We start from the raw sequence: 15,316 nt of genomic DNA, 5'->3' as shown, positions 1-15,316 counted from the left end.
ATAATAAATATAATTTTGTGCTTTTTGAAAATATTTCAAGGTTATTATTTTTGCGTAGTCGGAACACAACCGGAAACAAGAATTTCTTAACAGCCTTCAAGTATTTTGCGCAAAGAAATCGAGGAAATGCAAAGAAGTCGGAGGAATTGCACAAAGAAGTAAGAGGAACTGCACACAATTTAAATGATGGTAGTCATGGATTCCTAGAAGCCATGACTGCATGTCACGGATTCAGAATCCATGACAATCTGGCACGGATTCTACGCCTCTGTTTCTTTATTTTTTTTAAAAAAATATTAAGAATCCTGTAAAATTTTCTATGGATTGCATTATTTTTACAAGACTCGCACTTTTGCAATATTTTGCTAAATAGTTTTTAAATTAATATTATTTTTTTAAAAAAAAGCCCTTGAGTTTTTAGGGTACGAGGATGGATCATGTGCTTTTTACTTTTTTTTAAAATAACTTTTTGTTGTTTATTTTGACAATATATATTAATTCATAAAACTTACGTGAAACAGTCTTATAGTTCAATTGTGTGAGCTTGATCTACAACTCGATCTATTTCATTTAAAAAAATTAATTTTTATAATACAAGTATTGTATTCCACATTTATTAGTATGAATCAGGTTAATACATCTCATGGAAATATATGTAATATCTTCTCAAGTGATACATAATGTTAATTTTTATCCTTAACTCTAAATCACATGCAATGGAGGATAGCTTGGCTCGTTGTTTAATTGTCTTGAGAATGGGAAAGCCAAAGTAAATTTCGTAAAAGTTGGGTTTTAAAAAATGGTAGAAAATGGATGGTTGTTATCCGAGTAAGTGCTTAATTATCTAAAATAAATTGATGTACATTATGTTATATATGTTACTTGTGGAATTTTATTATGAATACCCGTTACAATTCCATCCAAAGAAAAAGTTTATTCAAATTGAAGATAATATAAGAATGTCTCCAATCATCTATGTCACGTGAAAGATTGAACGGATTTGCTATGTTATCGATTGAGAAAAAATATTTGAACATGTAGAGTATGAAAATTTTATCAATATTTGTGCGGCCAAAACTACAGTACATGTAATATTTAAGTGATTATTTAAACAAAATTGTAAACTTTATTTCCTTATATTACACAAGTTTTGAATGTGTTCTATATTATTTGATTGTTTGATCTTTTAATTATATTCTCTTTTACACATGTATTGTTTTACAAAAAAACGCATTAATAAAAAAAATCACATTTTTAGTCCATTTTTTCAATTTGTATCAAACCTATAAAATATCATATATATGACCAACTCAAAATTAGTTCCTTGCTCAAGGGTGGCAAGATGTCAGCAACATGATTGGCTTCATGGTTACAATGACTAACTTTTGACTCGGAGTTTGTTTCATAACATTTTGAATTTCAGTGTAATATAAACAACGATTTGCAGAATAGTCTAATTTTATAAATAGCTGTGATAATCAACATAACATGCCTTCATAAATATGGATAAGGTTGAATGAAAAGCATCAAATGAACATCCCCGACTTGCCACCATCGTTTAAAAATACGACGGTCGAAACGACTCGTGCTACTAAAATACTTCTAGGAAAAAAATATTTCAAGCTAATTTTGAAAATGCTCACACACATGCATGCGAATGAAAACAGTCCACCATGCGTATTAAAAAGTTATTCAATTACTGAATAAAAATAACTGCAATTAAATAAATATTAAATATCATCAATATCACTATCACTATTCAAGAATTATACAGTATCACACCTTTGAGGAGGGATATTTAATCACACAAATAACTTAAATAGTGAGGGCTTTCAATCATAATCAAGGGCCTCCATGCTAAATTAAAAATGAACCAAACATGAGATAAGAGATGATTATTTAATAATCATTCCCTTATCATGACTACCAAACATAGCCCAAGGGCAGTCCCAAAGTTGGGGTCTCAAGTATTTGATCAGAAGGTGGCAATTTATTTTTAAATTCAAATTTGAATAGGGTCCTGAACCCATATGCCCTCATTTAGCAAGCTGACAAATCTTTATTTTTCTTGATGTTTCAGAATATCTTTAAAATGTAATGCTTATATTTTTATCACATTAATCCAATCATAAATCAATATTCAAAGCACAAATTGCAGGTTGTCTAGCACCTCTACCTTCGAGCTTTCACGCTTTTGAGGAACAACAGAAGATTTTCTTTCCGTTACATGACACAGTCGAAGCTCATTTAGAGCATGCAAGAATATCTGAATTGATTTGATCGAGGCATTGGACTCGATAAATATATTTTCATGCACCTGTATAAAATGAGATAATAAATTACAAATCAACAAAGATCAAGATTTGTTTTTTGGTTATCTGCAATTATTCCTCTAATAGATCTTAATAAAATTATGAAACTGAACAAATTTATCTTCTTATGCAAATTATTGAACAAAAATTTGTCATGATATGCCGATATAATTTCCAATTACAAGAATAAGCAAGCAATCTCAATTCAAATTTCAAGGAGACCCTTGTGCTATAAGGAACAATCATGTCTTTTGTGGACACCTTCCCACAATAAAGCAAGCATGAAAGAAATCTAGTGAATGTATTTTTCTCAAACACTGTTTGTATTAAGTTGTTGAGAACAAATGATACCATGATGTAAAGACCGGTGTGCATAAAACAGAGTAAGTAACCTTCAAAGAGATTAGTTTGCAAGATCCACATCTAAATCCATTCTCCCAGCAACATTGACAATGACATATGGGAACAGAAAAATTCTGCAACTTCTGATTTAACCAGCACAATGTCTTGACATAAACTGAAGCAACCAGTAATATAGATCAGCCGCATGATTGATTTACGGAAAATTCCAATGGAAAAAAATAGTAATGCAGGAATTGAGCAACTATCTCAAATACTAGTATAAAACCTTAAAATGAGATCGTTGCAATAACCTATAACTGCATATACAAGTGACAAGATCCACGCTTCAAATGTTTTATCCAAAGTTGTCCACATTTGAATCCTCGATAGAAATTGATTCAGCTGAAAAATTAGGAAATAAAATCAGGATGTAAGTAAGAGAATATGTGTTGTCTGTCTAAGTGTATGCATGCCTTCACTAAATTTCTTCGAGGTCATTCGAATTTCAGTTCATACATGAAAAGGTTGTTGAGACTACTTTTTATTAGTCGAATTGGTGGTCACATTTACTCTATTGCTAGTTGTTACTACTCACCAGTGTCATCATGAGATGTACACAGAAAAGGCATTGCCTTCCCAGCAGGCATAAATACAGACCTAGATAATCGGGGATCCATGTCACTTCCATATCCATTGCTATCGCAAAGGTTTCCTCTCTTTATCAGTTTATGTTCTATGAAATTTATATGGACCCAGGAAACTCCTAAATTTCCACCAGAAGTTTGTTACAAAGTTTCTGTAATGAATTTATTTAAAAAAAAAACGAGTACAGCTGGTCAAAAGTATCACCCAGCAGCAAGATTTGCTTAATGTGCTAGCATATAGATGAAGGAAAAACACATGGCACATTACCACTAGTGATATTTTTGAAGGAGAAATCTCACGGAGAAAATATGAGCTAACAATCTTTCTCGGTAACAACTTACCTGTCAACTTTCTTTGTAGATTAGAAATAAGTCTCCGCACAAGCTCCAAATTAACACCTTTTGAGTGGACCTAGAATGATTATATAAATTGGAAAACATAATTAAATCTATTTATCACAAAAAATACACAAACAGCGAAATTGTTAAGTTTGGACGTATTGCGGTGGCAGCACGTGTCTACAACATTTGGAATGCACGCAATCGAGCTATTTTTGAAGAAGAAATGCCGTGTCCCAAGGATATCATTAGGAAATCAAGATCCTTATCCTTTGATGTTTGCCAATTCATATGGATACAGACTCTCGATTATATTAATTATTTTTTCCTATGATGTATGTGGATATGATCATCTTTGCTTGTAGGTATGCCCCGTGTAGTTGGTGATGGCATCGTTGGTTCTATTGGTTCCATATTTGCCATCTCCTCGGGATGCATAGTGTATATGAACAAAACAATTTTTTAACTTATTTAATGGATGTTATTCATTAAAAAAAAGAAGAGAAACTCGAAGCATTAAAAAACACACTTTTGGAGAAAATATTTATTAAAAATCAGATATCACCACAATTTCAGTCACTCAGGTATATTAGGCCGCTTGAACATTTGTCGATGACCGTCTCAAAAAAATACCGATGCTACCACTTTAGAAAATCTTAAACATGTAATTAAGGAAAAAAACCAACCGCACTCACTTTGACTAAGAAGTTGTGTCAATTATACTCTTCACTAAATTCTTTAAGCCAAAGAAATATTACATTTACAGAGCAAAATAAAAAGAGAAATAAGATGTTGTGTTTATACCATATTTCACCATATTGTTTCAGCAGTAGAAATATTATGAAACAAAAAAATGTGAACTGGGAGAGTAAAGGACATACCTGCAAAGAAGTAATCTTGGAGGGACATAGTGAGGTCTCTTTACAAACTGTAAAGATTAAAAACACTCTTATAACAAAGTAAGATATGAATGAAGAACACAAACAGCTTAAACATTATGGTCCAGTGGCAATAAACATGAGGCAGGTAGCACTTGCTTACATTCAGTAAGTGAACCCTCGGTGAGTAGGTTTGACGTATTTTCTGGTGGAGGTCTCGTATTTCATTAAATATATCGAAATCAGGGAATGCCACCAGTTCCTGATTGAAGATATTGACCAACAATAATGAGCAATTGCAATTAAAAGCTGTGAAAGTGATTGTGGTAAAGAAATAGTTTACAGCATTAAAATTTTACGTGTATATTCTGAAATCTATCATTGCAATCAAGGATACATAGATCATACTTTTATGTATTCAACCATAGATGAATCAGCACCAATGGTAAGTTTTTGGAGAAGTAATACAGCTCGGGATGATGTAGTTACGGATAGCTTCTTATTAGATCCACAAGGGATGCAACATGCGACCAACTCTGACACTAAAAAACTATCAAGTGAAACAACTAAGTCAGCATAAATCATAAAACATTATCAGCATAAATATAATATAAAACATTAAATGAACAAAAGAGATTAAAATATGTTGTTGCCTGAAGTAGTTCACCAAGCACTCTGATAGTTTCTCCTGATGGGTAATCTCTTGATATATTGAGCAGCGTAGAAATTATACAACAACATTGATCAAGTAAACAGTCGCAAGCAATGAATTGACCAATCAAATTCCGAAGGTAACTCTTCAGAAAAGTAACAGAAAATTAACACCAACCATTGCAAGATCACAAGATATAAGAATCCCCTGGAGAGTTCATGTAACTTGAAGATGTTTGTCGAAAAAGATTTTGGCGACTGAAACTGCGGTGTAAGGATGGGCTAAGCCAATGAAGTGAGCATATTTAGAAAAGCGATCGACAACCACGAAAATTACAGTCTTCCCTTGTGAGGTAGGCAACCCTTCAATGAAATCCATTGAGATGTCGGCCCAAATGTGGTAAGGGATGGGCAGAGGTTGTAGGAGTCCGGCTGGCTTCATTGCTTCCGTTTTGTTGTGTTGGCATGTGGAACAATTGGACACTACTGCTTGAACTTGACGTTTCATCCCTGGCCAATAAAAATCTCGTCCTATGTGGTGGAGAGTGCGCTGGTAGCCTTCAGACAGCCTTCATGTACCATTGCAATAATAGGAGCAGTTAATGGTGATCGTGGAGGAAGGTAGATTTTGGATTTAAACCATAAAATGTCGTTTTTAACTTCCCATGGTCCGAAAGCCTCTCCATCGTGAACCTCTCGAATTTTGCGTTGTACTTCTGGTGTATTAGAGTGTGCTTCTCTGATGGCTGCAAGAAAATCCCACTGTGGTTTCGAAATGGCCATCAAACAGCCCTCCTCCTCGCCTAGGCGTGAAAGTGCGTCCGCCACGACATTTGATTTTCCTGCCCGATATTCTACCTTAAAGTCATAACCCAATAATTTGCTTATCCCTTGTTGTTGTGGAGAGGTTGAAATACGTTGTTCGAGCAAAAATTCGAGACTATAATGATCCTTACGAACGATGAAGGAGTTTCCCCAAAAGTAAGAGTGCCAGAGACGCACGGCTTTGATTAGTCCAATGAGTTCCTTTTCACAGGCGGGTAGTTTCCTATGACGGAGGGCGACAATGGGGCGCCCTTGCGGTTGAAGTACAGCCCCTATTGATGTTTCTGATGCATCACACTCCACGATGAAAGGTATGGAAAAATCGGTAAGAGCAAGGACGGGTGTAGAAGTGAGCACTTTCTTCAATTTTCAAAGGCATGCAGGCTATCAGCTGTCCATGAAAAGCCTTGTTTTGCAGCATATTGGTTAAAGGGGCAGCAATAACTCCATAGTTTTGCACAAATTTGCGGTAGTACCCTGTTAGTCCGAGGAAGCCTCGGAGTGCCTTTAGAGTCGTGGGTTGTGGCCAGTGTTGAATGGCTGTTATTTTATTTTCATCCACACTCACCCCCTTCCTTGAAACCACATGTCCTAAGTAAGCAACCTATCTTTGAGCAATGTAACATTTGGATTTCTTAAGGAATAAGTGCTGTTGTTGCAGGATTGTGAAGACAGTACGAAGATGGAAATTGTGATCTTCCCAGGTTGCGCTGTAAACGAGGATGTCATCAAAGAAAACCAAAACAAATTTCCGTAAAATGCCACCGAAAATTGAATTCATTAAAGCTTGAAAAGTAGAAGGCGCATTAGTGAGGCCAAAAGGCATCACCATAAACTCTAAGTGGCCATGGTGGGTGCGAAAGGCCGTCATGTGGATGGTACCGGGGTCCATCAAAATTTGATGGTAGCCGAATCGCAAGTCTAATTTTGAAAAATATTCAGCGCCGTGTAATTCCTCCAATAATTCGTCGATCACCGGAATGGGGAACTTGTCCTCTACTGTTTTTGCATTCAAGGCACGATAGTCGATACAAAAGCACCAAGTGTCATCTGCTTTTTTGACAAACAATACTGATGAGGAGAAAGGGGATGAGCTAGGTCTAATAATCCCTCTTTGTAGCATCTCATCACATTGCTTCTCAATTTCATCTTTCTGCATATGAGGGTATCGATAAGGTCTAACAAGAATGGAGTTGGTACCTTGTTCCAGTAGGATTTTATGGCTGAATCCTCTTGAGGGTGGGAGTCCTTGAGGTTCCTCGAACAGGCTGTTGTAGGTTTCCAAAAGGTGTTGTAGCTGTGTAAGGGGTGCCTCCTCTGGTATAGTTGCCGAGAGGTTTCGGTGTGACGGAATGTAGGATGAGTCTCCGTGCCACGTAACCAGCACGCCTTCTCCTACAAACTGTATCTGCATTTTTTCAAAATCCCACGTGATACTTCCTAAAGAGCGGAGCCAATTTACTCCCATGACAGCGCCAAATTCTCCTAGTATGAGGACGTAAAAATCGACATGGAATATATGATTTTCCAGTTGAGTCTGAACAGCCGAACACATCCCCGAACATGGTAGACTCTTCCCATTTGCGACGTTCACATATATGTCTCCTCTTTGCGATATTTCAAGGTTCAATTGTGAGATCAAATTGGAGTCTAAGAAACAGTGCGTGCTGTCGGAATCAATAAGAACACGGAGAGGTATCGAACGGATGTATCCTATTATTTGCATAGTCTGGGCGTTACTAATTCCCGTGATGGCGTGAAGATAGATGCCTGGATCGTCTGGATTAATCGTGTCAACTTCATCTTCTGGGTCGCTGTTCTCGACCACTTCTAGACGAAACAACTGTTTGCAACGATGTCCTGGAACGAACAGTTCATCACAGTTAAAGCACAACCCTCTTGAGCGCCGTTCCTCCATCTCTGATCTGCTCAATTGTCTCGTGATCGATGGTCGTGTGTTTGTTGGGATGGTACGTCTTTTTGGATAATTGGGTTCTTGTCGTAGGCTTCCCGTGCGTCTTTCGTACAAATGGGCCAGGCCCGTAGCAGTTGTTAAATCTTTTGGGTGGTGAATGTCTACCTCAATCGCGATGTGTTCTTGTAGGCCGCTAATGAAAATTTCCACTTCTTGCTCGCTTGTGAGGGAGGAAGCTCGTGCAGAAAGTTGTTCAAATTGACATTGGTATTCTCCCACCGTGCCTATTTGTCGCAATTTCGATCGTTCTCCCAGTTTGTTGGTGCGAATCGGAAGTCCAAACCTCACGTGGCAGTACTGTGCGAAAAACTCCCATGTAAGATCGGGTCGATCTCGCTCAAGTTTTTTAAGAACCACAGTTGAGCGTCTCCTTCAAGATGAAAAGACGCAAGCCCCACACGCTGATCTTCGGGTGTGCGTTGATGGGGGAAAAATGTTCACATCGGCTTATCCAACTAATGGGGTCGGTTGACCCGTCATATGTCCGGAAATCCATCCTGGAATATTTGGGAATGAATTTGTCAGGTTCCCCAACTCATTGGCTTTGCGCTGATCTCTTGTCTGTGAATCAGATGCTCCGCTGCTATCCTCGCTGTCCTTGCTGGTTTTTGACACTTGAGCAGCCAATTCTTCAAGCCTTTTGTGTAGATCTTGCTGGCTGCGTTCTTTTGTTCATCTTGTCTGCGTGCTTGGTCTTCTCTTTCGGATTTGAACAGGTTGAAGAGGGTCGTAAGTTGCTCTTGGATTGCTTGCAAATCGCCCATAACTACTGGCTCTGATACCAACTTGTTATGAGCACGAGTAAAGGATCGGGTTATGGGTCGGTGAAGAGATTGATCGTTTAACTCTGATATTTTGTTTGTGGCTTTTTCTAGCTTGTCTACCTACTTTTTTGGATGTTCGAGGCTAGTTTGAGAGAACCTCGCGATCTCAATATTAGCTATATTTTTTTGAGAAAAGCTGAATGTTTATTTCTTTCATCAGCAACCCTTTAAATACTATAAGCATTAAACTGGCATCCAAGAAAAACATGGAACGTAAAGGTATGAGACTAAGATACTTGTGGGTCGTTCTCTTTTTCCCTAAGATTGAACACGATTTCCCACGTCAACAATGATAAAATTGGGAAAAAATTTGAAATGATTGACAGGAAATTCAATTTCTGATTCACTAAAGAAACGGAAGACCCAGTTGTCAGACTACCGTCAATACCTAACCTATCTACATCAATCGACCGACCGTTCATATCCATCTCCACATCCAAAATCAATTTTTCCCTGCTATTTAGCGGCAAAGGATCATGAATGGAGTGGGTGTCTGATAAGTCGGGGAAGTCTGGCTTTGCTTGAGAATTCCTTCTGTACTCTGAACATCCTTCATATAGTTTTGCACTCAGAAGATTGAACAATTCCAAAATAAAATCAAGAACTTGCAATAGTTTTCTCTTGGCAATTGCTAAGAAAAGGCGAGCTAGTGAAACTTTTAAAAGAAGTCGCAGTCGAGTCAATGTTATTAATGGAGTTCCACTCCAAACATCCAGACAAACCATCATCGTAATATTTCTCCACAATTGAAATGGCATGATTTAGATATCCTAACAACGATTCACCCAGTTTAGAAAATATATGAGGAATTTCTCAGATCCTGAGAGTGAAAGAAAAAACGTGAAACACTCTGAGAATACAACAGAATATTGAAAACCATATCCATAAAAATTTATAGTCGTTTGAGAAAAATGAAGGAAATAATAAAATATGCAAACTAGTGCAAAAGAGAAACGCGTCAATAAATTTATCACAAAAACATTATATTTGACGAAACAAATGACTAAGATTAGATTGAAACAAAAAGCCTATAAATAGTTAGTGAAATCCAAAAAAATAATTGAATGAATAAAATCGGCATCCCCAATCAAGTGATCGAGAAAATATGGATCTTCTAATCAAACAAGAACAAGAGTGTGATAGGTAACATGCAGGCAATGAACAATGTCACACCGTCATGTGCAGGTTTGTCTCAAGCCCCAATTACTTGGAGCTTATTAAAAGTTTACAGAAGAGCATACAACACAGTTCAAAAGCTTTTAAGTGAAGTCATGGGACATATAAAAGGACTACTGCCGCAACGGAGAATGGGAAGGATCAATGAAAGTGAATATTGACCTTGTTGAATACGAGCAGAACATGAAATTAGCTAAGAGAGCGCATGTGTAGATAACTTCTGAGAGTAGCATTTTGTCAATTTCTACTTCCTTTATGCATTCAAGAACGTGATTTTCCATTTCATGAAACAGCTGATCTCTTAGATTCAATGGCAATCGTACATTTTGGCAGTAATTGGAAAAATTCACCTACAAATTTATCATAACTGACAGTAAAAATCCATCAGTTATTAAAATTTCAAAAGTAACAAAAAATAGAAGTATGTGACACCGGCTTTGGACCAGAATCAATATCAATCTTCGCAAGAACTTCAACTGAGCATTCCAAAAAATCACTTGGACTTTCCTCTATCTACCACACATCGGATACAACTTTTTAAGATAAGCCATTATACGTGAGATCAAAAGGTTTATAAGGATGGATTTGCAAGAATAATACCTTGGCCAATTCCTCCACAAGCTCAGTAGCATAGAGCAATGGCAGAAGTCCTGAAGCGTCATACAGAAGAGGGGCAGAACCAATAGAAAGGGCAAATGCAGTTGTCGGCAGCAGCACAACGAACCGCTCATTCAGTGTTGTGAATTCCTATGTAATTAGGAGGTCAGTCAAAAATATTAAATAATGTCAACATCCTGCACCACCTATACATGTATAAAAGAAAAGCAAAGAAGTAAAGAGATACAAAAAAGGATGTAGTACTAGGGATTAGAAAATTGATGGACAGAATCGAATATGTTCATCATATATTGTCTCTCAATCTATACGTAGATGGGATTCATTTCTTTTGCAGATAGACTGGAATTTCAGAGAGAATCATTTGAAGATCGTAAAAAAATTCCTTGGTTATTAAAAGTTATGATCAATCTCATCAAATCACTTCAAAATATCAAGGCCATTGTACCTAGTTTGGAATGTACCTTCAAGTTAAGTATAGCTAAAACAGCTGATAACACATTCTGCCGAAGATCCAAAAGATATTGCAGATCACCCTGCAGCAAGAAAACGAATACATTTAAGATACGATCTGGATCCTTCCAATAAATTGAAAACATGTGAAAACACCCTTTTAAAATGTAATCCATTCAAATTGAATTCAAAAGCTAAAATAAAGAAAAGCTGTTAAGATGAAGGAAAATCTTTTTTGGATCCCAAGACTTTCATTCAAACTAACAAATTTGAAGGCTTAGATACATGAGGAAGAATAACTAACACAGTCATCCAGTATGACATATAGCAACGGGAAACAAGCACAAAATAACAAGCTTTGCATCTCAGGGAATGACGCAAAAATCAAATACACCATTTTATTTGCAGTTTATGATAATGGGATGGCAACCCTTTCCTTTCCACCTACTTTGTGAAATTATTAAAGCACCAATCAATTATTACCAAGTCTATAAACATGGCCATAAATATTAGAGTAAGAAATTCCAACTTCCAAAACTACAAATTTGGAACCGCAACAAGATGCCTACCTGTATGCTTCTCATGGTCATCATACTCTTGACTATATCAACAGTAGAGTGAGCACCATTAGATATTCTCCAACCACCATAACAGCTTTGAAATAACAAAAGAAATCAAAAGAAAAATACAACGTGAACTTTAATAGCCATGTTTCAACACAGTTGAGTTATTCTGTTTTGAGTTGTTGATGAGAAAAGACTCTCATATATGCTTCTACACAGCAGAGTTGTTATGTTTCGGGTTGGATATAAGAGAAGAAACTAAGAGAGAAATATCAAATACACACGTTTGAAAAGAACTCTTGCAGTTAGAAATCAAATTTTGATTCATTAAAATCACACTTAATATTTACTTTTGTTCTCTCAGTTTATTCACTTATGTTCTCTCAGTTGTCCTTCCCTCTCACTATGTTTTAAAATGTTTGCATCATATCACAGCTGAAAAGTCTCAACAGTTTTATACCGTATTTATTTCTGCTCAATATGATATAAATGGAATTCTACATATTGAAGTACAAAATTCTATTAAGCCCTTTTGGTTCATTTAAAAGCTTAAATTCATGTTAATTGTTGAATCAAAAAGGGGTCAGAACTCAATTTTTCATTTGATAGAATCTCACTTGGTATCGTCAATATTGAAATCAATTTGTCATTTGATTGAAGTGGTTTACTCCACCATTAATATCCCAAGATATGCTCTTACGTGCATGAAGTGGTGACAATTATATAAAATCAAGAAGAAGAAAAATTAAGTTGTGGCACGTCGTTTATGGCGACAACACTTATGACCAGACTTTTCACTTTTTTTCTGTTGTTTTTCCCATCATCCTATTATTCAAAATTGAACAGAGTAAGCTAAAATAAGGTTGAAAATAACCACCAGAAGATAAAACCGAGCCCATAACCCAATGAAATACAAAAGATCCATATCGTGTCTGGTAAGCACACAACCACAAATATGTAATGGAGTATCAACTTTAAAAGGCACAACAATTAAGTTGCTGCAATAAGTACCTGGCAAAACACAAGGTCACCAAGCTCCGCCACCTTGAACTGTGAGCTTGTCATAATCCCACATTTTTCACCCCTAATTGAGTCACTCAAAATAATAATAATAATAATAATAATAATAATAATAATAATTAATAAATAAATAAAATACAAACAAGAGCAGAGAAGTAGCATTTCATAAACCCACCAAAAATTAAGCACGATGTAATTCTAACCAGGGTGAATTGGTGCTGGAAGTACTCATTTGATCAAGCTCCTTGCTCATCACATCCACAAGTTCTAGTAAAATAGAACCGTCGTCCACACCTCTAGTTAAACTTACTTGCAATTTTGCATAGCAAATAAGAGAATCCTACTAATGAAGGACAAATTAGAAGTACTACAGACATTTAACTTTAAATTAAAACCATCAACTTAGTACCGCTCAAGACACATTTTAGACTTCGATCATGAGTAGCAAACCAGTACCGAAACACGAAATGATTTAATGCTTGATGAATTTCCAGGGATTTGCCACCTAAATTTGGTTCATCCTTTAACAAATATGTATTGATGCACTCCACAAGCTTGCGAGAAATTTTTCCCTCATCCCTAACATGCAAAAAGAACAAAATTATAAAGTTGACGATTATTGCAATAGAATAACTATAAGAAATCTGTGTGACGATTATTTGACCAAAATTTTCTGTGCTCAGGCTTGTTTCCACCTTTTCCATGTACAGAAGTACAAGATCTGTCCATATAGAAAACCGATCTGCAGATGAAATTCACAGTCATATATATAGTGTATTAGCCAAGTTACTGGAGGTACACTCACTGGAGTAAACTTGTTTCCGCATGTGAAACCGATAATATGTAACTTCCAAAAGATAGCGAAGGATAACACCATACTCAGATTGGAAACTTGGAACATCTTTGAGGACATCCCACACATGATTGAAAAGTGATTTAGGCACATGTAGAAGAAGATTTTTTTTGCCTGAAAAACAGGAGAAATCAAATGAAACAGAAAAAACTACATCAATGATAAATCTTACATTGATGACCTACGACTACAATTCTTTGATACAGAAACATGTGGATCCCCTCACCAATCTGCAGTTCTTAATAATCCTTCATTTTTAAATAGATACAAAAGGAATGGCAATGAGCTCTACATATTGTTCAATGCCTATTAAACAATAGGACTCAATGCCATCCTAAGATAAGAAATATGAATCGGAAATGTTTCAGCAAAACAAACGAACTGTGTGAAAGTATACAAGTATGAATTCTACTTATTGCTCGATCCTATTAAACAAAATCATTGAAAATTATGTAAAAAGATGATTTCATATACAAGAAACTCAACTCGTTACCCTCCAAGAAACTATATCTTCTTGATTACTTCTCGAGCTTTGTCCTTGTCGGATGATAGCTTGGAGACGATATCTTGAATATCTCTGGAAGTGAGTTTCAAGGCCATTTTTAGCGTATCCCATATCACTCCTTCGGAGTAGAGCGCTAGGGTTTCTTTAGAGAGAAAAGGCGGGAGAATCAGGAGATGGATCGGGGAAGAAGAACCCCCTATTACGGGGTATTTGATAACTCCACAATGGGAGCGGAGGGGAGCGGGGCCAATTCAGATATGGAAACCGACAAAACGCGTTTTTATTTTTCAGCCGTTAACATTTTTGGGGATATATTTAACATTTTTGGGGATATATTTAAAATATAAATAAATTTTAGGTAATAATTTATAAACATAGTTTGCCCCGTTTTTAATTTATTTTACTAAAATAATTTTGTACAATGTTTTATATTTGAAATAACTTGATAAACTTATTAATTATAATTTAATATCTCAAAATGTAAAATTTTTATTTTTATATTTTACATATTTTTAAAAGTGACAATTATATAAATTTATTAAATTAACAAAACAAGAAGAATAAAAAAACATGTGTCATTTAATTTGAGTAGGCTTCAGTTTTTTTTAAAATTTTTATTACTCTTTTTTTATTTAAAAAACTCGATCTTCTTTCTTTCATTTTTAATAATATATTCTTGCAGTTATGACAGTCGATTGATTTTCTATTTGACTTGTGTTTAGTCTTGAGTTTGAGTTTTGAGGATTTTTTAAAAAATTAATATTAATGAAAAACTATTTAAAAAAATATTGTAAAAATGATATGTTTGTAAAAATAGTGCAATCCGTAGAAATTTATAGCGGATTCTAAATACTTTTTAAAAGAAAAATTAAAGAAAAAGAGCATGTCACGGATTCCATATTTGACTTGTGTTTAGTCTTAAGTTTGAGTTTTAGGCTTTTTTAAAAAAAAAATATTAATTAAAAAAACTATTAGTAAAATATTGTAAAAATGATATGTTTGTAAAAATAGTGTAATCCGTAGAAATTTAGAGCGGATTCTAAATTTTTTAAAAAAAGTTAAAGAAAAAGCAGCTGTCACGGATTCCCTATTTGACTTGTGTTTATTTTTGAGTTTGAGTTTTGGAGCTTTTTTTAAAATTAATATTAATTAAAAAAACTATTTAGTAAAATATTGTAAAAATGAGATGTTTGTAAAAATAGTGCAATCCATAGAAATTTATAGTGGATTCTAAATCCATGACAGCCTGTCATGGACTCTCAATTTGACTTGTGTTTAGTCTTGAGTTTGAGTTTTGAGGTTTTTTAAAAAAGTAATATTAATTAAAAAATTAGTTAAAAG

At 35.3% G+C, this 15,316-nt stretch overlaps 1 protein-coding gene across 2 annotated transcripts; it reads right to left on the bottom strand.

The window, feature by feature from the left end:
- Positions 1-1,719: 1,719 nt before the first annotated feature.
- Positions 1,720-14,266, bottom strand: LOC140827876 (serine/threonine-protein kinase ATM-like). 2 transcript variants are annotated; one of them, XM_073190803.1, is made up of 17 exons: positions 13,964-14,266; positions 13,423-13,584; positions 13,313-13,338; positions 13,027-13,196; positions 12,821-12,884; positions 12,609-12,681; positions 11,046-11,117; positions 10,567-10,713; positions 10,399-10,479; positions 10,129-10,316; positions 4,950-5,065; positions 4,679-4,699; positions 4,519-4,565; positions 3,641-3,710; positions 2,941-3,056; positions 2,705-2,829; positions 1,720-2,317 (listed from the first exon to the last, which is right to left on the bottom strand). In XM_073190803.1, the coding sequence occupies exons 1-15, from the start codon at positions 14,084-14,086 to the stop codon at positions 3,010-3,012; spliced, it is 1,407 nt and encodes a 468-aa protein (XP_073046904.1). In that variant the 5' UTR covers positions 14,087-14,266; the 3' UTR covers positions 1,720-2,317; positions 2,705-2,829; positions 2,941-3,009. The 2 variants fall into 2 exon arrangements, with proteins under 2 accessions (XP_073046904.1, XP_073046905.1); XM_073190804.1 differs by lacking the exon at positions 10,399-10,479 and having other exon boundaries at positions 4,679-4,777; positions 4,924-5,065.
- Between the last annotated feature and the right edge of the window lie 1,050 nt (positions 14,267-15,316).

The sequence above is a fragment of the Primulina eburnea genome, chromosome 3 (assembly GCF_022965805.1).
Source record: "Primulina eburnea isolate SZY01 chromosome 3, ASM2296580v1, whole genome shotgun sequence".
NCBI lineage: Eukaryota > Viridiplantae > Streptophyta > Magnoliopsida > Lamiales > Gesneriaceae > Primulina > Primulina eburnea.
The sequence above is the reverse complement of the archived record's forward strand: the minus strand, read 5'-3'. Positions and strand labels throughout refer to the sequence as shown.

Coding starts and splice junctions, on each gene's coding strand:
- LOC140827876 (XM_073190803.1), bottom strand. CDS start 14,086: ATGGGATACGCTAAAAATGGCCTTGAAACTCACTTCCAGAGATATTCA. Junction 13,197..13,312: donor TACTTCTGTACATGGAAAAG/GTGGAAACAAGC, acceptor TTTGCATGTTAG/GGATGAGGGAAAAATTTCTC. Junction 4,566..4,678: donor CGAGGGTTCACTTACTGAAT/GTAAGCAAGTGC, acceptor TAATCTTTACAG/TTTGTAAAGAGACCTCACTA.